Raw genomic sequence first — 25,515 nt, 5'->3', positions numbered from 1 at the left:
TTATGTGATGGGCCTTGCGAATGGAATAAACCACACTCCCAGTATATGTGGCCTATCGGGGTCGCTATCAAAAAACGGGACAGCAGGGTGGGACAGGACAAGAAAACATATTAAAATATGGGGAAAATAATGTGAATGATGATACACTAGTATTTTCACCATGTGCAAAGCATACCGAGCTTACATGATAATAAAGACGTTAAAGCGTTCAAATGGGACATGACAGGACAAGACATGAAAAAACGGATTATTTTAAAAACAGTTGTCGGAACAACGAACAAACCTGGCAATGCGAATACATTTTCTTCCATAGTATATCAAACAACTATGTTCGATACAGGAAATATTCCAATGGGATTTAATGAATAAAAATATATTGTCGCTGTAATGGAAAATTAGACTGGTGGGACAGCAAACTAAGCTTGGATAGGGGTTGGTGGGGGAACTGGGGATGGAAATTTCCAGAAGGCTATATACAGACTAATGTTATGGTGACTTACACTTGTTTCTCACCATCGACATCATTGAGAATACATATGAGCTGAAACATTACTTACCACTCAATTTTTAAGAAAGTGTGGCTGCTTTTCTGGACAGCAGATTCGTCACATTTCATTGGCTACCAGTGATCCACAGCAAAGCAGTCAGTAAATTCCCATGAAAAGTGATGTTACGTTAGCATGCAAATGAGTCGATGCACAAGGCCAACATGCTACATGCATTATTATTGTTGTTTTTTGTGCCAGTAGGTCATCCTATTTAGGTGTTCGATTTGCATTCATTTTGGACAAATCGCACAATCGCATCGCTCAGCTTTATGGCTTCTTGGATATTGCCAAGCAGCAATTTTTAATAACGCTAGAAAAATAGGTTGTGTATTTTATGGATATGCAACAGCATGAGAATTTTAAAATCTTTTTTATAACCAAACAATAGCTGCTGATACACAGGCAAAAAGAAAAAGAAAAGAAAACGAGGAAATATATTTTATAGCTATTGTGCATCCTGTCTTGAGCGATCCCCAGAATGAGCGACCACCTCTCACTTCTGACCACCTGCTAAATGCATTGATGTATTTTGATTTGATAACACCTGAAAAGAGTGACCACCTGTTAAACTAGACCGACAGCCATGGGAATTTGGTTTCCGTTGTAACCAGCAACCACAAACTTGGTCAATTGTATAACCATGGGTTCTGGTAAACCGTTTGCTCTGTAGCTTGAGACAAGTACAAATTAATGGCGGACAAGTATTACCAAACGAGACTCTACCCAGTGGGTTAAGTCATTTGCTTTGATGTAAGACTTTGAGGAAGTCCCTAAGGACAATATATATCTAATAAAATAAAATTTGTCTATCTCGCTGTCTGTCTGTGAGTTCACGTTTTTTTGCAAAGACAACTGGGCTGATCAACAACCACCAAATTTGTCACACAGACCAAGTCCGACCCGAGGATTGTCCTTTGGGTATTTTCATCCACCACCTCAGCCTTTAAAGACACCCGAAGACCCCTAAGGCCCCCTCTTACATGCTTTTTACATGCTTGAGAGATGAGACCCCAAAGACACATAAAATCCTTGAACACCACAAACACCCTTAAGACCCTTCAAGACCCTTTCATTTAAGACCCTGAAGACCCCAAAGACCCTATAGAGCCCAAAGGCCAAAGGCCCTTGCTCTCTCTCATGCACAGATTTATCCCATCTCGTCTTCAGTTGTCATACCCTTCCTCCCGTCCATGGTACACGGAATCTTGTGGTGAGGCTGTTGCCCAGAAACAACTTGCCTTCGTCTCCTGGAAAGCAAATCCAACGGAAGGAAATCTCATTTCCTTTCACAAAGCCCGAAACAAGTGTGTGTCCACCCTCAGGAGAGCCAGGAAACAATATCTCTCCGTTCTCAAGACCGAACTCTCTTATCTGTCTCCCTCTTCCAAATCCTGGTGGCGTCTGGTCAAATCCGTTTCTGGTGTTTGTTCCCCCTCCATCCCCTCCCTTACCTCAAACGGCTACACAGCTGACTCCGCACGTGAAAAAGCTGAATGCCTCAACTCTGTGTTTGCCTCTAAATCTTGTGTCCCAAACCCATCCCTCTCTGTACCCACCATACCCAGTCGTACCCTGCTGCTCCTGGACTCCGTGTCCTTTCCTCCTGACAAGGTGGAAAAGTTTCTGTCAACCCTCGACTCTGATTCTGCAACTGGACCCGACGGCATCAGCCCACGGGTCCTAAAATCCTGCTCTGCTGCTCTATCTCACCCTCTCTCTGTTCTCTTCACCCTCTCTTTTGCTCAAGGTCAACTGCCATCTGCTTGGAAATCAGCCAACATCACCGCTTTGCACAAAAAAGGTGCAAAGACAGATCCTAGCAACTACAGACCAATCAGCCTTCTCCCAATTATCAGCAAAGTCATGGAATCCATCATTGCTTCGGATATGAAATCTTTCCTCTTCTCCAATGGCTTGATCTCTGATCATCAATTTGGTTTCAGACCAGGTCACTCTACTCTGGACATGCTGCTTCTGCTGTCTCAACAATGGATGGAGGTCCTCAATGCCAAACAGGAAATTAGAGCTGTCTCCCTCGACATATCACGTGCCTTCGACACGGTCTGGCACCCCGCTCTGCTCACCAAACTCTCCTCCTTTGGTATCCATGGAAATCTCCACGCATGGCTGGCGGACTTCCTCTCTAGTCGTCGTCAACGTGTGGCCCTGAATGGGTTTCTCTCATCTCCTCTTCCTGTTCAGGCTGGAGTTCCCCAAGGCAGTGTTCTGGGCCCCATGCTTTTTCTGGTCTTCATCAATGATCTCTCTGACTCTCTCGAAAATCCTCTCTATCTCTTTGCTGATGACTCCACTCTCTGCCGCTCCATTCCTCTTCCCTCAGATCGGCAGTCTGCTGCCTCCTCACTCTCTGAAGACCTGGACAAAATCACAGACTGGTCAAACAAGTGGAACATGTCTTTCAATCCTGACAAATCTCACACTCTTACTATGTCTCTCCGAAAAGATCGACTGGACAACCCTCCCATCTACTTTCTCAACAATCCTCTCCAAGAAGTTCTGTCGCTCAAGATTTTGGGTCTCACTATCTGCCATGATCTTTCTTGGGAAAACCACATTTCCAAGCTGGCCTCCAAAGCCAGTCGCCGACTGGGCATCCTCCGTCGTGCGAAGTCCTTCCTCGGCACACCTGAGCTCCTCACCACATACAAGGCTTTCATCCGCAGCTCAATGGAATACTGTTCTCCCCTATGGGCCGGTGCTCCTGCCTCACACCTAGCTCGGCTTCACGCTGTTGAAACCAAAGCTTTCAGAATTATTGGAATCTCCCGCGATGAAGCTATCTCTGAGGGCCTTTCACTCACTCACCGCAGGCAGGTAGGTGGTCTTTCTGTCTTCTACCGACTCCTCTCCGGCCTTGCACCCCCAGCTCTCTCTGTGCTCTGTCCCCCAAATATTCCTTCAGGTCGCACAAGATCTGCCAGCAACCCTCTGATGTTTAAACTGCCGAAATCTCGGCTCTCTGCTCACCTTCACTCTTTCATTCCTCTTTTCTCCCGCCTCTGGAACAAACTCCCTCACTCCCTTCAATCCCACTCCTCCCTCCAGGTCTTTAAAACAGCTGTTCACCACCATCTCTTATCTTCCCCCATCCAAAACCTTGATCTTTTCTACCCCCGCTAATTCACCCCAGATCCACCTTGTTTGAAATTCCAACTTCTTTCCTGGAAGTCCTGGCAGTGTCCATATGTTTTATACCTCTCCCACCGCCCCCTTCCCATGCCCCCCCCCCCCCAAAGCCCTCGCCCTCTCTCAGATCTCTCGATGTCTCCATGTCTCTCGGTCCCTGCTCTCAAATGTTGTGTTTGTGTCCTTCCCCCTCTCTCCCCATCTTGTCTACCGCTCCCGATGTTATATGTTTTATGTGTCGGTTTGTCTTTCTGTGTGATTAATGTTCGCTCTTTCACGAGCCTCGATCTTGTATACAAAAAAAAAAAAAAAAAAAAAAAGAGCCAAATATCCCAGAGACCCTTGAAAACCCTAAACACACATATTGTTGAGCTCATCCTACATAAGCATCGACCTTTGATTAAAATCATTTCTATTTTACCTGCGCCACCGGTGGATGGAGGTTATGTTTTCACCTTTGTCTGTCTTTTTGTCTGTGAACAGGACATCTCAAAACGTTGTGGACAGATCCCGACGAAATTTGGTGGAGAGATTGGGTGTGTCAGATGTACGAAATCAATAGATTTTGGTTAAGATCCGGATCTGGGTACTCAAATTTTTTGGTGATTCTTCACCATTGAGAGAGATAGGGTCAAAAATGATACATAGCACGATATCTCAAAAAGTTATGGACGGATTCGGACGAATTGTGATGGACAGGTTGGGTGTGTGACAAGGACGAATCGATTCAATTTTGATGAAAATTCAAATCCGGATACCAGAATTTCAAAAGTGATTCTTCATCAATCAGTGATCGGGCTAAAACAGATACATACCAGGATATCTCAAAAATTTACGTACAGATTTGGACGAAACTTGGTGGAGAGGTCGGGTGTGTGACAAGGACGAAGCGATTCGATTTTGGGGAAGATCTGAATATGGATTCAGATATGAGAATTATTTAATTTTTTAAGTGATTCTTTGGGAAGCTGAAGGCTGAAGTCAGATTCCCTCAAATCCAAATTATAAATTGTACTTCTGGGCTGCTGTCAGTTACATATGAGTTATTAAGTGGATTTATACTTTCCAGTGGATAAATTAATCTTTTATACATCATGGTCAAGGAAAGAAGAACTTTGAAAATAAAAAGTCATAAAATTAAGAAACATTTTGATGACAAATCTAACATTCAGGCACTTGTGAAAATGGCAGAATTACATATACAGTACTTGTTGTTGTCTGGTCCTTCAAATATAGCTGATAGCTTGAAGATGGCTCAAGTTAAATCTGATTGTACTATAAGAATTGCACAGTGTAAGGGATGGTTAGGCCTGTGGATGTATTTTCACCTTGACAAAGGAGCGCATGCTGAAAAGATTTGCCAGCATAGTACTGAGTCCAGGTGCAAGACAACTTTGTGCAATGAAGCCCAGCTTTAGCTCAGCGAGACAAATGGCTGCGTCACCCACCCGGCTCGTCCAACTCGGGATATTCAGTAAGTGCGCCTTTGTCGGGACCAAGATAATTTAGTGGTTAATGAATGAGAGGGTTGGGAAAAAGACATTAATATATTGATCTAATCATAAAAATGTTTAATCCAGCTGTGAAAAATCATAACGTTTTTGAATTGACAATTCATATTAAATCACTCCTAAAAACCATCAACTGAAATTATTATTATGGAGTCAGCAAGAAGATGAATGGATGGGAATTGGGGGGATGGAAGAAGGAGGGGAAGGTACAATTATAATATTGACAGATCAATTGGGAGACAAAAATGCAGAAACACATCAATTAACTTCTATCTCTACTAGAACCTCAACTTTAAGTTGAAATGTGAAGACATTTTAGCGACCATGATTCGGCATCACTACGGCTAATTCCAATCTAATGTTTCCCTTTGGAACTGAGATTTTAAAAAACTTCATAACTGGAGGCGCATGATCTGAGGGTTTATCACCTGTCTCATGTCGCTACATCAAATCAGTTCCTGCTTTTATTGTCAATCTCACTACCTGCACATACAAGGTCACCTTCAGAACTGGCTGACTTTCTCTATTCGCCCAGCTAATGTGTTGCTCTTGATGGAACTCTCTCCTCTCCCACTGTATGCTAGAGTTCCTCAAGGAAGTTTTAGGCCAGGTCTTATTCCTCAAATACATAAATGACTTATCCGATGCTCTGAAACACTCTATTTATTTTGCAGATGACTCCACATTGTGTCGTACGGTGTCTGCATCACTGAAAGGCAGACAGTAGTTGCATCACTCTCTAGTGGTATGGAATTGATGTATTGCACACGCAAATACAACACAACAGGCATTTTAAGGCCATTTTCCCTGCAAGAGCGGGGGTTAGCCTTGCGGTCCCCATGAATGGGGAATTATTTTTTTTTAATGGCGAAAAAATGGGAAAAAAATAAATAAATAAAAAATGGGGGAGGAGGGGGAAAAGAAAAAAAAAAAGGGGGAAAAACACGTAAATGGAACATTATTTTCAATGACATTTCAGTCTCACCTCACCACACCAGAACGATTGTCCAACAAACACACCAATCTATTTGCATGGTCATCCACTGGAAGAGGTTCAGTCTCTTGAACTTGTAGGCCTCACCTTCAGCCATGATCTTTCGGAGGCCAAACACATAGCAAATGTGGCTTCCAAACACTCTGACAGATTGGGAATCTACCGTTGTTCCAAAATAATTCCTTGAAAAATCAGAACTACTCACCTAGCCTACAAGGTCAATGTTCGGTAGCTCAATGGAACAGTGCTCTTCCCTATGGGATTGCAACCCAGCATGATCATATCTGTCTCTCCTGGATTATGTGGAAAATTTCTGAACACAACAGGCATCTCCCAAGATGAGGCCGAAGCACTAGGCTTGTTGCTGTCACATATTGCAGACAAGTTGGTAGCCTCTATTTTTTTTTTTTACTGAAGATCACTGTTTCCTCCCCTCCTCTCCCTCTTCTTTTGCCTTTTCTTTCTTCCCCTTACCTATTGTGTGTAACTGTGGCCCCACTGTCCATACATTGCCAATTTACCCTCCGTCTCCTTCACTTTCAAGGAGTCTAGATTTTGTATACCGTACTGAAAAAAACAGATTGCCTATAATTTCAAAATGCTTAATTAGTCGATTGATATTCAATAATCTACCATCTGTGCATCTTTCATTATTACGCATCATCATATCTTTAATATATTATGGAAATATTTTCATGAAACCTGAAAGTTTTCACATGATGGTTTGATTTGTAAGAATAGAGGAAGCTATTTGCTTACCTTGTTATGATACTGCAACATCTGGGTGATGATTCTGATTTTTGGATGGTAATTTTTGATCGAAATCACCCTGGAAGTATAAACAAGTGTCAAAGTGATGAAAGAGAGAGAGAAGAGGAAAATGAATAGGAACATAATTAGCCGAGCAGTCAAATCTCTCATTCCGGCATCGGTGGTGCGTAACCAAATTGGAGGCAAAATGTTGAAAGTAGAACTATGGCAATTAGGGTAAGTATGACGTCATGTCTTACGTAACTGTGTGGGTTGTCGTATCTCAAGTTGTGCAAGTTCATCAAACAAAATGTTTTAAATATGAATTCCCTTAGAAGGAAGGTGGATGTCATTCGGCCCATCAAGCTTGCAACAATGGTTGACAACCTACAGCCGTTTGACTGTGCTCTATCCCTTTTAATGCTGAGAGTCAAGCAAGGAAGCAATATCTACCATTTTAAAAGTCCTTGGTATGACTCAGTCAGGGGTGGGTTTGAACCACCAACCTCCCAGACTCAAAGCAGATGCTCTAACATTATGCCGCCGAGTCTGGTGGAAGGTATTTGTTTAAGTGCTTGTCCAACAGGATGGGGAAAAGGCCATTAAATATTATTATTATTTATTATTTACATTAAATGTTATTACAAATAACAGGCCATACAAATGACAACCAAAAACCCTATTTGCTTTACCTGTAGCTGTCTGGCACTATGCTGTCTGCTTAGCCCCTCCACCCCCACATGTATTACTACCCTGGTATCCTTCTCCTAATCCATGATTGCCCATTGCATCAGGTAATCACTATTTTCATTATTCTTACCTAACCGCAGCACCTAACATTTCCTTATGTTGAACTGCATTTGCCAATCCATTAAGGTTTCTAGACCTCTCTGAATCAAACCACCCCCTTCTCTGTTATAAATGTATAAAACCTACTCTTGCCCCCACTATCGAAATCATTAATGCAAATTATTAATAACAAGGAGAAAAAGACATAAAATGTCATAGCCCCCACCGTGGTTTTAGTAATTTGCTGTACGGAGTTAAAGGCTGCCAGTCGGCCATCTTTGGTCAGATTACAAAACAAAATATTCTGCATATGTATGCTCTCATGTATTGTCTTTGTGCCAAGTTTGAACAATATCGGTCCATGCATGTCGAGAAATGGTTGGTGACACGTTTAAGTAACAAAATGGCCGCCAGTCGGCCATATTGGATTTAATCTCGAAAAGCAATGACTCACATATGTAAGCCATCATTCATTAATCTGTGTGCCAAGTTTGAGCGAGATCGGCAAATGCATGACTGAGAAATGGTTGAGGACGTGGTCAATATTGGATTTTTTACAACTAAAATGGTCGCTAGTCGGCCATCTTTGATCGCCTCGCGAAACAATATGATGTGCATATGTATACCATCATGTGTTGTCTTTGTGCCAAGTATGAACAAAATCGGTTCATACAACTCTGAGATATGGTTGCGGTGGATGGACGGATGGATGAATGGACAAGACCCAATCCATAATCCCCCATTTCGCACTAAGTCCAGCAGGAGCTAACAACTGAGGTACCCCACTACTTACATCCTCCGAGCCGGATGTTCTCCTGTTCACATCCACTCTTTTCTTCCTATCACTAAACCAGTTTACAATCCATGTTAGCTACCAATTACTTAATTAATAAATTTAGTTCTTTAATTAGAACTTAATTAAATAAAGAATTTAGTTCCTTAATTAAAATAATCCAGAGGGGATATGGAGGAGGGGTAATAACTCCAACATGCAATGTGAGCACTGCAAGCTTCACCAAAGAAAGCTATTCCTGCAAACAGCACAGATTTCAAAATGAGAAGTAGTAATTTGGGCAAACACCAGTCAAGTGATCCTTTCTCTAATGCTGGGTAGATATCTGCACGCCTTGTCCACTCTGTTGACCTCTAGGGGGAGCGAATGCTGTTTTCACCAACGCAGGGGAAATCTATGAGAACCCTCCTTGGAAAATCCATTGGCAAGAGTTGAATGCAATTGTTGACAACAACAAATGCACTTCAAAAATGTTGCAAGTGCATTCAAGTGCGCAGCGAAACGCTAAGTTAGAATAGGAATGTGCAGTTCATTCAATGTCGGTTCAGAGCGTCAGAGCATCGGTTCTGCTGAAGGAGATTCTTGACTCGGGTTACAACCCTGGATGTCAGGAACTCCTGGCCACTCGACACAGGAAGTCAGGACAGGAATTTAGAATTAGGCCAGGGTGCTAGTGATAGCTCACCTGCTCGTCGCGAAGGACACCATGGAATCTTTAACATTCACCAACTAGTGCTGGCGCAAAGGTGAGTGTGCATACCTCTAAAGTCTAAGCCATCCTGCCAGCCCCCAGTTCATGGAAAAGAGAAATGATGTTCAGCTAGTGTTTCACACTAAAGGTAGATTTCCAGTTTTTACAATATTATAATATGTGCAGTTTGCATATTATGACCTCATGATGTTGGATGCATCTTCAGCATCAGGATCAGAAGAGTACTTGTTTGCTAGGATTAAACATGCATCAGCTGATTCAACCTGGAATGACATAGAGGGAGACACATGTTCAGGTACGCTGGAGTCAAATGCACAATAAACTTGGGTATCTGACAAATAGCCAATAAATTCACACCTTAACCCTGGCCAGGTCATGGGGGTTGAGGACAGAGCCTTGGTAGAATTCGACCTGTGTGAAGTGTCTTTTATATAAAGCTTCCAACTCCAGGTTTGGAGCTAAACTGGGTGAGAGGGGAAATGAATGAAGAGGGAGGAAGGGGGGAACAAAGGGTTAGATGGGCAGTACAAGAGAAAGCAGGCAATAGGGGCAAATACAAATAAATAATAATTTTATTAAATATAAAAAAGGAAAAAGGCAATTAAATAATGTTCATACACAGATAGTTAGTTGAACAGTAAATAAAAAATTCCCTCGAACAGACTGTAACAAAGACACAAAACAAACTAGAAAGCATGTGAAAATTCAAAGCCTGTCCACATCCACATTGTATTCATATTCTTCTTCTTATTTGTCCATATGCTAAACATGATGAAAACAGCTAAAAAATACAAAGCCATTGACGATTTTAGGCGATCTTGACCTTTTGACCCCAAAAGCAATATGCCTCAGTGACCAAATATACAAAAACTGCTCAAATTTCAAGTCAATATCGAATGCAAGTTGACGATTTTATGCAACCTTGACCTTTGACCCTATTGATCAAAAAAAACAAAAAAACAATCAGCTTCTAGATTTTGATTAGTGCACCAATTCGGTGACCCAATAAATATGCAAATTCTTACAATTTCTGGTCACTCAGATGGAAATTGATGATTTTGTGCAATGTTGACCTTTGACCTTATTGATCTAAAAAAAATAAACAATCAGCTTCTAGATTTTGATTAGTGCACCAATTCGGTGACCCAATAAATATGCAAATTCTTACAATTTCTGGTCACTCAGATGGAAATTGATGATTTTGTGCAATGTTGACCTTTGACCTTATTGATCTAAAAAAAAAAACAATCAGCTTCTAGATTTGGATTAGTGTACCAATTCGGTGACCCAATAAATATGCAAATTCTTAAAATTTCTGCTCAATCAGATGGAAATTGATGATTTTGTGCAATGTTGACCTTTGACCTTTTGGTCTAAAAAAAACAAACAATTGGCTTCTAGCTTTTGATTAGTGTACCAATTCGGTGACCCAATAAATATGCTAATTCTTAAAATTTCTGGTCAATCAGATGGAAATTGGTGATTTTGTGCATTGTTGATCTTTGACCTTTTGGTCAAAAAAAAAAACAATTGGCTTTTGATTAGTGTACCGATTCAGTGACCCAATAAATCAAATTCTTAAAATTTCTGGTCAATCAGATGAAAATTTGTGATTTTGTGCAATCATGACCTTTTGATCAAAAAAAAAAAAAAACCACATTGGCTTCTAGCTTTTAATGAATGTACCAATTCAGTGACCTAATATGCAAATTCTTTAACTTTCAGGTCAATCGGATAAAAATTGACAATTTTATACAACCTTGACGTTTGACCTTTTGATATTAAAAAGTCAGCCTGTAGCTTTTGATTGGTGAACTGATTCAGTGAAAATTGACGATTTTATGTGACGCTGACCTTTGTCCTTTTAAGCAAATTATTAATTTGTCTTCTCCATATTCTCATCATAAAGCTTTGTTGAAAAATTGATGACAAAAGCTGAAATGGCAAAAGAGTTACGGCCTGGACAGACACACAGACACATAAGTGACTGCAAAACCCGTCTCCTGCTGCGTGGGGGATGGGATAAAATATATAGAGAAAACATGGAAAGACAAATGAGAATGCAAAATCCTACTAACAATTAAAATACCAAAAAACAGGGACAGATGAGAGAGAAATCAATGATTTGATATGGAATTGGTGGAGACATATGCAGAGTGAGGGCTCGTTCCTAAGTGTTGCCAACGAAGGGGCTTCACTATTCAATTAAAGGAGATACAGAAACATATTTATAGGTCTTTATTGATTACAAAGACAACAAGAAAGAGCAATCAGAGATCGCAAACCTTCGCCAGCATGTATTTTCAGTGTTTTTTAAAGGCTTTTGTGTAAAACAAATATGGCGGCCGAACCACGTGACTGATGACGTCATTTTTTTCGAAACGAATTTATTCCTAGATTAAGCTCAATAAATTTCATCTTGATTGGATGAAGTTTTGTACTTGTCGATTTATGACGTCATAATGGAGGCACCTATGCCATCATCATTAACATATTTTATTCCCCATGGAGTTCTTTACAATGAGCCATGCCTCAAATTTTTCTATTCAGCACTTTTGGAGATATAGAGGTGCAAAGTTTTTCGATTTTTCCAATATGGCGGCCGAACCACGTGACCTATGACATCATAATTATCAATAAAAAAATTATACAGGTGGATTTGCACCTATGGTGAAAATTTCCTGTCAATCGGCCCAACGGTTGCAGAGAAAATCATATTTATTCTGTGCGGACAAACAAACAAACAAACGGACTCAAATGCAATACCCTCTCCTCAGGCGAGGGTAATAACTCCAAAGGAGAAATGTCCAAGCACAGTATTTTAGGCATCAGTGTTATAAACGTGTTTCTCTCTTCAGATGACGTCACCAAGAAAAGAGAACTCTTTAAAATTCAGAGCTGACCGTCCCGCATACTGCTTGACGTGAAATAATACTTAAGGACATACTGGACAGCAATGTAAGGCCTGAGGCCTCATAATGCCTTACCAAACATCCTCAGTGACGTCTTCTTTCACATCGAATTGTCCGAATCAAGAAAGAGCAATCAATCAATTGATAGGTCACTAATTTGGTCTAAATTTGAAGGAAAATGTGAGGAAAAGAGGAAAATGGACAATGTGTATTCACTTAAATTTAGACCAAACTAGTCTGACAGAAACAATTTGGGGAATGTTTTCGATGTTGGAATATTGTCATTTTTGTCCCAAGCCCCTCCGACGAAGATGGCGGACATTGAAATGAGCTCCGTTCAACCGACCGACAGATCATCCGTCCATGTACTTTTGTACACGCGATATTTTTGTATAAAAACCGTTGAACATTTAGCTTTCATATTGCGGATATCTATTCCTCATGCCGTTATCACAACCTGATTCGATTACGGCAGCAATTGGCTGAATTATGTTGCCATGACAACCATCTCGGTACCTTAGCTTGTGTACACGATATTCCCAAAAAAACATTCAAGATTTAGCTTTCATATTACACAGATCTATAACTTATACCTCCCAAAAGGTAGGGGACCTCTAGTATCAACTCCTTGTTATTTCAGAAATGCTGGATTTGGAATAAATTCAAAATTATAAAACTTTAAGAAGAAAGGAAACCAGAAGAAATGTAAAAGTGCTATTAACTTTGGAAAAGCACACACACACACGCGCGCGCACACACACACACACACACACACACACACACACACACACACACACACACACACACACACACACACACACACACACACACACACACACACACACACACACACACACAAAAAGAGAGAGAGAGAGAGAGAGAGAGAGAGGGAGAACAAGGAGACTGACTGGTGAAGAAACAGAATTTCCACGTTGACGTCATCTCGATCCTTATGAAGGAAATCTTTAAGAAAGTTGGACACGCTTTCCAGTGTGATGTGTCCACAAACGACGATGTGTCTGCAACAGAGTACACGACCTCAAAAAACACACAAATTGTTTACTGTACATGTTATCAACACCCATTAGAATGTACAGATTCTCAGAATACAATGTATATACCCAGAATTGGTGCCAGGAATCTCCAAACTCATTCATTCTTTTCACCTTTTTATTAGCTCCTGAAACAAACCATCCAAACCATGCTCAAGATGCTTACCTCCTCTTTTCTTTTAACACTTCGCCATTTTTATCCTCTTCTACAACACCACAATTCTTTACGCAATTTCAACTATGATTTTTTTTCACCCTTTCTCCATAAACTCTCTTTATCTGACCTTAAGCGTCACTACATCACCCGCCCCGACTTCTCTTCCTGGTATTGCCCAAACTTTCCAAGCCATCCCTGACCTGCAATCCCTGACTTACTTCCGCCCAGCTGTGACCGTGAACTCTCCAAGCTTTTGCTGACTGAGGATGAGGACCACTATTTCGGGCACATAGCGAGCAAACAAGGCCTGAGGCATGGGGAGGGGATATGGAGGAGGGGGAAAGGGGGATGTTTGGCCGATGGAAGCGTGAAAGTAACAAAAGCACAGGTGGAGGGAGACCAAGTAACATCTGTTATCTGATCAGACACACTCATGGGTTGCCGGAAGGTGTGTGGATTTGTATGACTTTGCAATTCATCGTGTGGCCAATTAATGGATATTGAAAGTTGGCAGACTCTTGTGAATCCTGCCAAGGTGATGCATCACATGTGTGAGTGGGTTAGGTACACGTAGCTAACTTGCGCATGGATGTAAGTGAAGTGAAATGTGTCAGGCCAATAACTCATGGGCACAATTTGACGTCACCTTAGTCCGTTAGTTTCCCTGTGGTTGAAGAGTACCAGGTGTTCATACAAAGCCGTACGCCATGCGGATGATCTCACCTCAGTGGTTCTGTGGCTTGCGTGGACCAGGAGGGGAGCGATGTGTGAAACAGTCTCATACATCGGAGGAAATGACGCTGCATATTGTGATTTCTGTCGAACTTTACCGTTCTGAACTTACATAAGGCACATTATTACTTTACAGACATGCGGGTGACAGAATGTATGTTGACCTTTCCAGGAAGTTGTACGAGGAAAATCAGGTCTTCTTTTGAGGCCGTTATCGCATGTTTAGTGTGTTATAAAAGGTGCAGCTGCAAAACACAATATCCAGGAATGCAAAAACAAGGACAACAGCTTGCTTCGTGTACCTTTCAAGCATTGGAATGGCGTCCATTAATATCCATCAGTACAGAATTTTGACATTGAGCCCTTGGGAACTTTGAGGCCGGACAGGTTGGATGGCCGATGGAGCACCTCCGATGGATACATGGTTCTTAGCCTCAGTGTGGACATCTTGTCGTTTGCGTGAATGCCATTGGGTTGTCATGGTGGGAGTTATGCTGTTGGAACCCATCTGTGGATCGGTCCCATCGGCCGATGGGTCTGCATTGTCATTTCTCGTGCATCCACAGATGGATCAGACCCATCGGCCGATGGGACCGATGCACAGATGGGTTCCAACAATGCAAAGCAAAGAAAGGCTGGAGCAATGCTCCAAACATAAAGGAATGGAAAAGCGGATAAACAGTTGGAAGGATTCGTGGAATGAGAGTGTAGGCATAGAGGGCTGAAGACATGAATGAGTTTGACAAAATGCCACAAAAATTGTTTGGTCACCTGAGCCTCATGAAACCAATTCTCTCTTAAGCTCTTCCCTTTTCAGAAAGGCTTCATTAGTGGGGTTTTTTTTTAATTGGCATAGTAATAATTAAAGGAAGTGAATGAAACAAATTAAACCAGGAAGCCAAAATGTCCTTTGGATATGGTGACACACAAACAAAATATTGTCTATTACTAAACGAAAATGCACAAAGTTTGCAATCGGAGGGTCAAAGGAGCTTTTCTTTGAGTGAGCAAAAAATTCAAATTACCCAGGATGTGATATAATCAGTAAACGATACGTTAAATAAACAAAACACAGCAATATGTTGTGAATATAATCATTTACTCTTTATGCCAATCAGGATTCTACAATGGCTACCTGCACCAGCAACCTTTACCATCAATGTCAAGAACACTGCCATAGTGTTCAAATTCAAAATCAAATTGATATTTTCAGTCGTTCTTGATCATAAATTTCAACAGAAATAATATTTACTGTTATTAATAAAGAAACACGACACGGTATTGTGAAATCCACTGAAATATTGATCACTTCCCTCTTGCATCCTCTTCCTCTTTTCCCATTTGCCGTATTGATGCAAACTCCAAATCAATGTCTGGCAATAAAAGGTGATCAATGACGTGGTGGTGTGGTAGGGGTGGACGAAAAGGGGAAGGATGGATATTTTATGACCATTTACAATTTTCTGGCAAAACAAGTTGGAAACTTCTCGAACATGTTCACGAAGCCTCATGTGCAAGGACTGCAATGGAGCATTTTGGTGCCAAACGTACAAGGCCAGTCGGATATCAGAAACATTTTGTTTTCCATTACCCGAGAGATAATGTACACTTCCTTCTCAAACCTTCGCGTTGCCCTCATTCCTTCAATTTACCTATCCCCTAAAAGCAAAAGTAAGACGAGAAAGCATATGAAAATGCAAAGCCCGTCCACGTCCGATTGTAATCAGACGTCTTCTTCTTCTTCTTCTTCTTCTTCTTCAGAAAGCTCAAAATAACAAAAAGTTTTTTTAAAATACAAAAATGAAAATTGATGATTTTATGCAGCCTTGACCTTTGAGCTTTAGATCTAACAAATAATCAGCTCCTAGCTTTTGATTGGTAAGCCAACTCAGTGACACAATATGCAAATTCTTTAAATTTCAGGTCAATCGGATGAAAATTGACTGTTTTATGTGATGCTGACCTTTGACCTTTTGACCAAATTATTAGTTTGTCTTCTCCATATTATCATAATAAAGGTTTGTTGAAAATTTGATGACAAAACTCAAATGGTAAACTTGAAATTTCAGGTCAATTGGATGAAAATCGATGATTTTATATGACGCTAATCTTTGACCTTTTGACAAAATTATTAATTTGTCTTCTCCGTATCATCCCAGTAAAGCTTTGTTGAAAATTTGATAACAAAACTCAAATGTTGAAATCTCAGGTCAATTTAATGAAAATTTATGATTTTATGTGACGTTCACCTTTGACCTTTTGACAAAATTATGAATTTGCCTTTATCACAATAAAACTTTGAAAATTTGATGCTAATTAAATTAATTATCATTTGATTATAAGTTATAATTTTATAACTTATAATTATCATTATATAATTTTAAATAATCATAATTTATAACCATCATTATTTAAAAATATCTTAAATTCACATTTAAAAAAAAGTTACGGCCCGAGTCACACAAACACATACAAACACACACACACACACACACACACACACACTCGTACACACACACACACTCGTACACACACACACACACACACACACACACACACATACATACCCCCACACACACACACTCGTACACACACAGACACTCGTACACACGTACACACACACACACACACACACATATACATACACACACACACAAACACACACATACAAACATACACACACCCCCACACACACAAACAAACGTGATTACAAAATCCTGTATCCTGCCGTGCAGGGGTCGGGCTAAAAATGCATATATTTAGCTTTGTTATGGCGACCAAACTATTTTTATTCATCATAGGAATCTATGAAGGAAAAAGGTATAGGACTAAAGGTGGTATAGGAATCTATGAAGGAAGCAGGTTTATAGAATGGGTAAAGCAAAGGATAAAATAGATGCGTTTTCAAGGACAATGAAGAGTAATTATTTCAACCACATCAGTGTATGTTTTGTTTGTATTTTTAACCCTAAACTCGTTTTTTTCTTCATATTCTTCCTAAAATGTATTTGAGAATCGCTGATCAAAAGCGTATTATAAGTTTTCTGTAGTCTAGGAATGACAACAGCTACAATTTACAAAAATACAGAACAACAATGCAGAGTTTCACCAGGATATCTAGATTACAGTAGATCAAGAACCAGTGCAGATCCACTGACTGCACACAGCAAAATTGCAATAGCTTTTCGTGTTCCTTTGGGAATGCGATTTGGGAATGGAAGAATGAAAGATTAATACGTCACCCAATAAATTCCCGCTGCCGTTTATATCACGACAACATGTATAAGTTTAAATTGCAATTGGGTACCTGGAAGTATTGGAGATAGAGTGGTACGGGGATGTTGGTAGGACTTTTAGGTAGCTTGAGTATACGAATGGGTGATTGTGTGCATCTGTGGGGGTCTCGTTTACTCCTCAGTCACATTTGCTCTACGGCTAGGATACGGCGGCCGTACCCCCCCCCCCCCCCCTAAATTGACAGAAACGTGCGGCGGCCGCAGAGTTTTGAGGTGGCCTCAGGGTGGCCCTATGGCGTATGGCTATCTTTTACAGGCCGTAGGGGTCGCCGTGGAATTATAGCGCGGAGTTATAACTTTTTTCATTTCTAGGTCGGCCGTAGCAATTCGACAAGCCGTAGCCATGACAACTGTAAGTGCTGTTATACATATGAAAAAGAACTGGTATATATATACCCACTCGTTACCGTCCGTCTAGCCGCACGTTCGCCTTAGGGCCCCCCTGCGGTCGCCTTGCGGGCACCTTGAGGCTACCTTGCGTCTGCCTTGAAAATTCTATGGCCGCCACAGGGACGCCCTAAGGTCACCGTGTGACATCAAATCAAAGACCGTACGGCACCCCCACGTTTTCGGTCTCCACAATTTCTAAATACCCCGTGCGGCTACCCGAAAAATAAAAACATATGTGACTGCTACATTGTGTGACCGTGGAAATACTGCGGCCGCCCTATAATTGCTAGTGGCCGTAGATTTTTTAGACCCTACGGCCGCCGAGCCAAATGTGACTGAAGCATTAGGGGTGGTGTGTGGTTGATGTTGTGTGTTTCTGCCTTCACCCACTCCCAGAAAGGAACAAGAATGAAAGGTCACAACCTGCAACATAAACTGGAATTTTTCGCCTCCTCTGTCCACTCAACTCCCTCATCTTTGCTATTGAATGTATTATACAACATTCAACTTCACAGTTTGGTTCAATATCAATTACGAGTCTGACGGACAGCTGAGTCTGGATTCAGGCAACGATTGCACCTATTCTGTACAGGAGTGGCAGGACGGGTCATGTTATTACTCTCTCTGGGGTAAAAGATCACAGTATATCTAGGCTCGTTCAAATTGGTGTTGCGGTGTGGTTCTGGGATGTAATAGTACACGTGTAAAAGGTGGAGAGATCCTTTGTCGTGTTTACCTCCTCTATTCTTTAACGTGCCAACTTCCTCCCATCCCACCCTCCCTTTTAAGCCTCCCTCCATATACCTGCCAGGGGTGTGCATGGGGCATGGATTACTTTCCATCTTTGTATGGAAAAAAGAAAAGGTGCTTAGAAATTTTAGAACGAGAGAAAGCGCTGAGAGGGCGAGAGCGTAAAAAGGCACCAGAGGGCACTGCGAGCCAAGAAAGGGAGTGTTTATATGATCCTTCATATTGGTCAGCGCACTTCCTGCCTTGGTGCTGGCTTAATGTCTTCTGAGCCAATGAGCACCAGCACAGACAGTGGGATGTTGGGGGAAAGCACAAACACCGAGGAAGTGGCAACATGGGGGAGGGAGCACAGATGGGCAGATACCCCAGAGTCATGCAGGCTGTAACCCAGCAACCCTATAGTCCGCCATTTTTTCTGTCCTTCCTTTGCTCCCTCCATTTTTTTTTTTGGTATACTAAGTCGAGGCTCGTGTAAGAGCTAACACACAGAACATATAATAAAGGGAACAGGAGACAAGAGTGGGGGAGAAGGAAGTGCAACAACAGTAGGAAACAGGGACATCGGGAGAGGGCTGGGGCAGTCCAGGGTTCAAGGGATAAACAAGATGGACACCACTACCTGCAGGTCCTTCTCCAATACATTCACCTGTCCCTGCTTTTCTGACGTACTTACTCTGACCATCCACTTAAAACCCAGTGGTGCATTTTTATGTAAGATTTGTGACCATAAAGTGTATTTGTGACATGTTTGCTGTATGGCCTTTATATACATTTGGGCCTCCATTGTCGTTGTGCCCGGAGGGGTGAGGGAATGGTTCCTCTCTATTTAATAATGTTGTTGCCTTCGCAACCGAAGGTGGACGGAGGTCAAGTTTTCACCCCTATTTGTTTGTCTGTCTTTGAGCAGGATATCTCAAAAAGTTGTGGATGGATTCCGACAAAACTTGGTGGACAGGTTGTGTGTGAGACAAGAAAGAATTTATTCGATTTTGGGGAAGATCTGGATGTGGATGCGAGAATTTAAAAAATGATTATTCACAATCGAGAGTTAGGGCCAAAAACAACACAATATCTCAAGAAGTTGTGGGCAGATTCAGCCGAAACTTGGTGAATGAGTTGGTTTGGTGACAAGAACAAGCCGTTTAGGTTTTGGTTAAGTTACGGATGCAGATCCGGCCTATCAATGGGATGCAAAACGTAAACTGTTCAGCCTGGTGCAGCTATGCGCTCTAGGGGCGGATCCAGGAATTTCAAGACGGGGAGGTGCATGAAACTATAGGGCTCGGGGGGGTGGGATTATAAGGGGGTCTTGGGGTCCTCCCCCAGGAATTTTTTTAAAAATTGATCGTCAGAAACGGCATTTCGTGCGTTCTTGGCAGTTTCTGCAGTTCCTTGTGTTCTTCCCTGGTCCAACAGTTCAGCAGATTCGCACCGCCTGCACCCTCATCCTGGATCGAAGGGGGGTGGCGCACCCCCTGCACCTCCCCCCCCCCTGGATCCGACCCTGGCACTCTACCGAGTGCGTTCTGGTTAATTGTGTTCATTATTCCCATTAAAAGCATTACACGTTTAAATTGTTTTTGTGAAGACGCTTTCTTTCTCACCATTGGGGTAACTGAATTGGAACAAAGGGAGATATGTGAGAAAATTGTAACTGATTGTAATAATTGCCTCAAATCACTGGAATACCTATACAGGCCTAACCCAAATGATTGGGCCTAAATTACATCCTCATCACACGACAATGTAGTGATAAATCAAAGGAGTTGCTTTTTCTTGCACTGGGATGAGTATCTAATGTGCATAACTTTTTGAATGCCCCTCGTATGGCATCGTTCCTTTTCGTTTCTTTTCTTTGTAATGCTTCTGCAGCTTTGTCTTTGTCTCCATCCATTAATCAATAGTGTCGTGTTTGTCTGTGTCACCATGATGCATGCGTTTTACACTTACTTTCTTCCGCTAACAGCACTAAATGAGCCACCATATTTCTTCCGATTTCCAATTAGTTCGATAATTTCTGGGACAGAGCTTGCAAACATGGCCTAGGGACAGGGGAAAGGAAAGGAATAAGGTGGAGGGAAAGTGGAAAGAGAAGGAGATGAGTAGGAATGGATATGGGGAAAAGGGCAGGTTTTGTTCTCTATTGATCTTGGCAAGAAAGACCAATAGAGGATTAAGGATAAGGAAAGTGTAGGGATGCAAGAAGGAGGTCGAGAAGCTCCATGGTAGGCATGGAAGGGAAAAGGAGGTAGAAAAGGTGGGAAACGATTGACAGGTGCAGGAGGGTGAGCAAGTATGAGATGGGGTTTGTGAAAAGAGAGAGGGGAGAGAAGACAGACCGAGAGAGAGAGAGATGGCAACAATCCCGGAAGGGAAGTGTGTCGGCTCAGCATATCAAACATCAGAGAGCGATAATGATTTGTTGAGGCCATTAGTATGATTCTACACCCAAATAACAGTGCGAAGTGGTTCAGTAGGATTACAAAAAACAAAATCGGTATTGAAAGGTATTTCATATTCTAATGACCTCGTCATCAGCACAACAATATTTGTTGCAAAAAAATCGAAAAAACAACAGAAAACCTTCTTAATCTCATCATGCAATCAAAAGCTATAGAGCACATTGGTGTATTAATTTGAAAGGATAATTTAACAGCTCCATGGCATTTTGTAACATATATCCATATTACACAAAATGCACATTGGTGGTATTCACAATTCACCGCATAATTACCAAATAGTGGGCCATTCCTATATGTTGTGCAATAAGGTTTCTGGGGATGACTTGCATCTTAAAACCCAGAGATGAATCATATGTGTCAATAAATCATGTACATACCAACCCCCCGAGAATAAAGAAGACCATGAAAAGCCTGCCAAGAGTGGTCTTTGCACAAACATCTCCATATCCCACAGTGGACATTGTCACCATGAGAAGGTAAACACATTCCCAGTAGGTCAGCTTCTGTGAGTTTTTAAAACCCATCCAAGGGTCTCCAGAGTTTTCCACCTGAATGGTGAAGTTGAAGAATCGATCAATTTTAACAGGTGTTTAAATTCAATGGAAAAGGTGCAGGAAGGTGGTGCAAAACTGAGAAAGTAGAGACAATAGAATCGGAGACTCACCAGGTGTATAAAGCCAGCAGCGGTTAGCCAGGTGCTGATGAAGATCGACAATAGGTTCACCAATTTTATGGAATTACTGAAAATCAAAGGAAACACAATATTACGTTTAAAAACAACAACGGCTTTCTTCGACGTCGACCGATATGCTTCTGCGCACCTTATTACATCATCATACATACTTGAACCAAGTTTGATGTAATTCCCTTCAGCTGTTCTCAAGTATCACATTTTACATGACCTCTGACCTTTGATGCAGAAATCTAATCAGTTCATCTTTTCATCATGATATATACATATACCAAGTTTGGTCAAAATCACATTATTGGTTCACAAGTTAGTGTCATAGCAGGACTTTTACCCAACATGACCTCTGACCTTTGACCTAGTGACCCCATAATCTCATCCGTTTATTAACTCAATTGGACTACCGTCCAGTTGAGTTCATCACATACTGAACCCTGCGGCGTCCGTCATCTGTCGTCGTCTGTCGTCTGTTAACTTTTCGACGTTAACACTCCAGCGTCCACAAATATCAACCGATTCTGATCAAACTTGACCTGCAGCATCCTTACCCCAAGGACCAGGTTGGTATTACATTTCAGCCCGATCCGTTGAAAAATGGCGGACTTAGGCGACCATTTTGTTTTTGGTCATGAAAACGATGTTAACACTCTAGCGTCCACAAATATTAACAGATTTTGATCAAACTTAGAATGTTTAACCCTTACCACACAAGGTAGGTTGCTATTGCATTCAAACCCGATCCGTCACAAAATGGCCGCCATTGTGTTTTCAGCTCCGAAACGACGTTAAGACTTCAACGTCCACAAATATTTATGGATTTTGATCAAACTTGGTGTGTGAGACTTTTACCACACAAGGTAGGTTGCGATCGCATGTCAACCCGATCTGTCACAAAATGGCCGCCATAGGCCGGCATATTTTTTCAGCTCTTAAGAAAAGCACACTGGGACAAGATGTGGAGGTGGGTGACATTGAAAGCGAATTACAGTACACCCGTTTCCTTTTTTCTACCCAACTATATTTCTGCAACATTGTTGCAAAGTTTAACATTGTATCAATTGTAAAACAAGGACAAGTATAAGGATACAAGTGTGGCGGTTACCTTATGTGCAGGTAACCGCATGTGACAGTTACCTTATGTGATTACCTTATTTGGGCATAATACACGTGCACGGGCCTGTTGGACTTGTGGTTGTGCGGACGTGTTGTTGACTTGTTGTGCTTGTGCGGACGTGACGCACGCGCAGTTGCCGGAGCCACGCCCTCCGAAGAGGGCTTTTGGCTTTATATAAGCGTGCCGACTTCCGTTCGAGTTTAGTGTGCTGGATCTTGCTGTTACAATAAACCATCTTCGAACCCTACGAATGGCCTCGTTCTCTCGCCTTCCGCGACTCCTAAACTGGTGACCCCCGACTGCCCCCGAACGGATTCGGGAGCTGCTAACGAACACGGCAAGCGCGCCCTAGCCAGGGAAGCCACCTAAGCTGGTGACGCCGGCTTCTCCCGCACGGCTCCGGGCGCGGTTTCGAACGCGGTTTCGAAATGCCGGAGTTTCGGAAACGACGACGGCCATGACTATGTGGTTCGCGCACCGCGCTCGACTCCTCCTCTACGACCGGAGGGGCGAGCCTACTCCAAGACCCTCCGAAGGCACGGCTGCTTCGTCACCTTCCGCGACTCCTAAACAAGGACCTTAAAATTATTACACATGGTTGTTGGCTTTTCATTTAAGTCAAATCTAGTACAGGTACCTGACGTACTTTAAAGTTGTCCAGTCAGTTCAGTTGAGTTCTGCTTCCCTGGAAGCTCTAGTTTTTACATCATTATACATACAGTACTTGTACCAAATTGGACTTGGTTCTCTTTAGCCATTCTTAAGTTGTCACGGTAACAAAAACCTGCTGCGGACGCACAGACGGACGGACTGAAGCACGTTTGGATGGACGGATGGACAGCTAGATGGACAACCCAAAACAAAATGCCTTTGGCGACTTCATCGGGGAAGGCATAAAAAATAATACAAGACAGAACAAAACAAGAGGGAGAATTTCTTTGCCCAATGAATGTTCTTGTTTCAAGTACGCAGAAAGCCTGGTGTCGGCTTAGCGGTTCGGGTGCCGGCTTGGGATCCTACAATCCTGAGTTTGAATCCCGGTCGATCGCTGAATTAACGCCAGGGGGGTTAGACTCAGCCTGTCATCCTTCCAAGGTCGGCAAATTGAGTACCCGCTCACTGGTAGTTGGGGCACTGCATCAGCGGCACAAACGTGCTTCCAGCGAAATTGTGCAACCAGCAGCCACAGGTTGCATATGAAACAACAACAACAGCACTCAGAAATTGTGAGCCATACACAGTAAGATAAATTGTTTGAGGTATGCAAAGCTACAGAATAAGTTGCAGTTTCTATAACTTATCATTAAAGCTCATGCACCAAGTTAAGGGGAAAAAGTCTGGAAAAACAGGTGGTGTGGACAGACGGACAGACGGAGAGCAAACTTATCGTCCCCTCCAGTGAACCAGTAGATAACTAATAAATTACTATACAATTGTTTTTTAAAATCCTTCAACTTGAATTTAATTATCTTATTAGATGATTTTATCACAGTAGATTCAACAGTACATTAAAACCTACAACACCACTCGGTAGAGCGTATACTTCCACCAGGCTGCACAGTTTACATTTTGTATCCACTGATAGGCTGGATCTGCATCTAGACCTGAACCAAAATTTAATCAGTTTTTTCTTATCACCGAACCGACTCATTCACCAAGTTTTGTCAAAATCCGTACACAATTTTTTGTGATATACTGCGACATGTCGTTTTTGGTCCTATCTCTCAATGGTGAAGAATCACTTTGAAAATTCTGGTATCCGGATCCAGATCTTAACTAAAATCTAATTGTTTCATCCTTGTCACATACCCAACCTGTCCACCAAATGTTATCCAAATCCATCCACAACCTCTTGAGATAGCCTGCTCATAGACTAACAAACAGCCAGACAGATCGATAGGGGTGAAAAAACAACAATCATCTATTCAACTAAAAACATTAAGAAATTCACTAAAAAATACCTCAAACACCCAGCATCCCAACCACCTTCACTCCAGAAATAGCAGGTAGGACAGTCAACACCATTCATTGACTCAACATGGACAACCAGACTCGATGGGATAATGTTGTAGCATCCTCTCTGAGTCTGGGAGGTTGGCAGTTCAAATCCCGGCCGAGTCACCCTGAAGACTAAAAAATTGGTACTCGCTGCTTCCTTTGTTGATGCTCAGCATTTACAAAGGATGGAGCCAGGACAAACAACCATTGCTTTATGGGTAAAATGACTACCTCCTGCATTGATGTTCCTTGCAAGGGAACTCGTATTATTACCTACACCACCCAAGGTGGATGGAGGTTATGTTTTCACCCCTGTCTGTTTGTCCGTTTGTTTGTTTGTTTGTGAACAAAATATCTCAAAGAGTTGTGGACAGATTCGGACGAAATTTGGCAGAGAGGTAGTGCATGTCACAAGGACGAAATGATTAGATTTTGGTGAAGATGCGGATTCGGATCCGGCTACTAGAATTTTAAAAGTGATTCTTCACCATTGGGAGATAGGGCGAAAAATTATACATAGCAGGATATCTCAAAAGTTGTGGACGGACTTGGACGAATCTTGGTGGACCGGTTGGGTGTCTGACAAGGACAAATAGATTCGATTTTTGTAAAGATCTGAATATGGATTTGGATATGAGAATTATTTAATTTTTTAAGTGATTCTTCACCGTTGGCAGATCGGGCCAAAAACGATACATAGCAGGATATCTCCAAAGGTTA

General features: G+C 41.9%; 1 protein-coding gene across 5 annotated transcripts in view; it reads right to left on the bottom strand.

Moving 5' to 3' along the window:
* The window catches only part of LOC137432967 (calcium-activated potassium channel subunit alpha-1-like), a 258,054-nt gene that overhangs the window by 67,658 nt on the left and 164,881 nt on the right, over positions 1-25,515 (bottom strand). For all 5 annotated transcript variants that reach the window (XM_068125315.2, XM_068125317.2, XM_068125316.2 and 2 more), the window contains 8 exons: positions 21,660-21,735; positions 21,373-21,543; positions 20,484-20,575; positions 13,065-13,175; positions 9,602-9,707; positions 9,425-9,507; positions 6,960-7,029; positions 5,024-5,179 (listed from right to left, as the gene is read on the bottom strand). In XM_068125315.2, the coding sequence (XP_067981416.2) occupies positions 5,024-5,179; positions 6,960-7,029; positions 9,425-9,507; positions 9,602-9,707; positions 13,065-13,175; positions 20,484-20,575; positions 21,373-21,543; positions 21,660-21,735 (865 nt within the window). The remainder of the gene's footprint in view (positions 1-5,023; positions 5,180-6,959; positions 7,030-9,424; positions 9,508-9,601; positions 9,708-13,064; positions 13,176-20,483; positions 20,576-21,372; positions 21,544-21,659; positions 21,736-25,515) is intronic.

Source organism: Myxine glutinosa, chromosome 8 (assembly GCF_964187855.1).
Source record: "Myxine glutinosa chromosome 8, kmMyxGlut1.1, whole genome shotgun sequence".
In the NCBI taxonomy this organism is placed as follows: Eukaryota; Metazoa; Chordata; class Myxini; order Myxiniformes; family Myxinidae; genus Myxine; species Myxine glutinosa.
The sequence above is the reverse complement of the archived record's forward strand: the minus strand, read 5'-3'. Positions and strand labels throughout refer to the sequence as shown.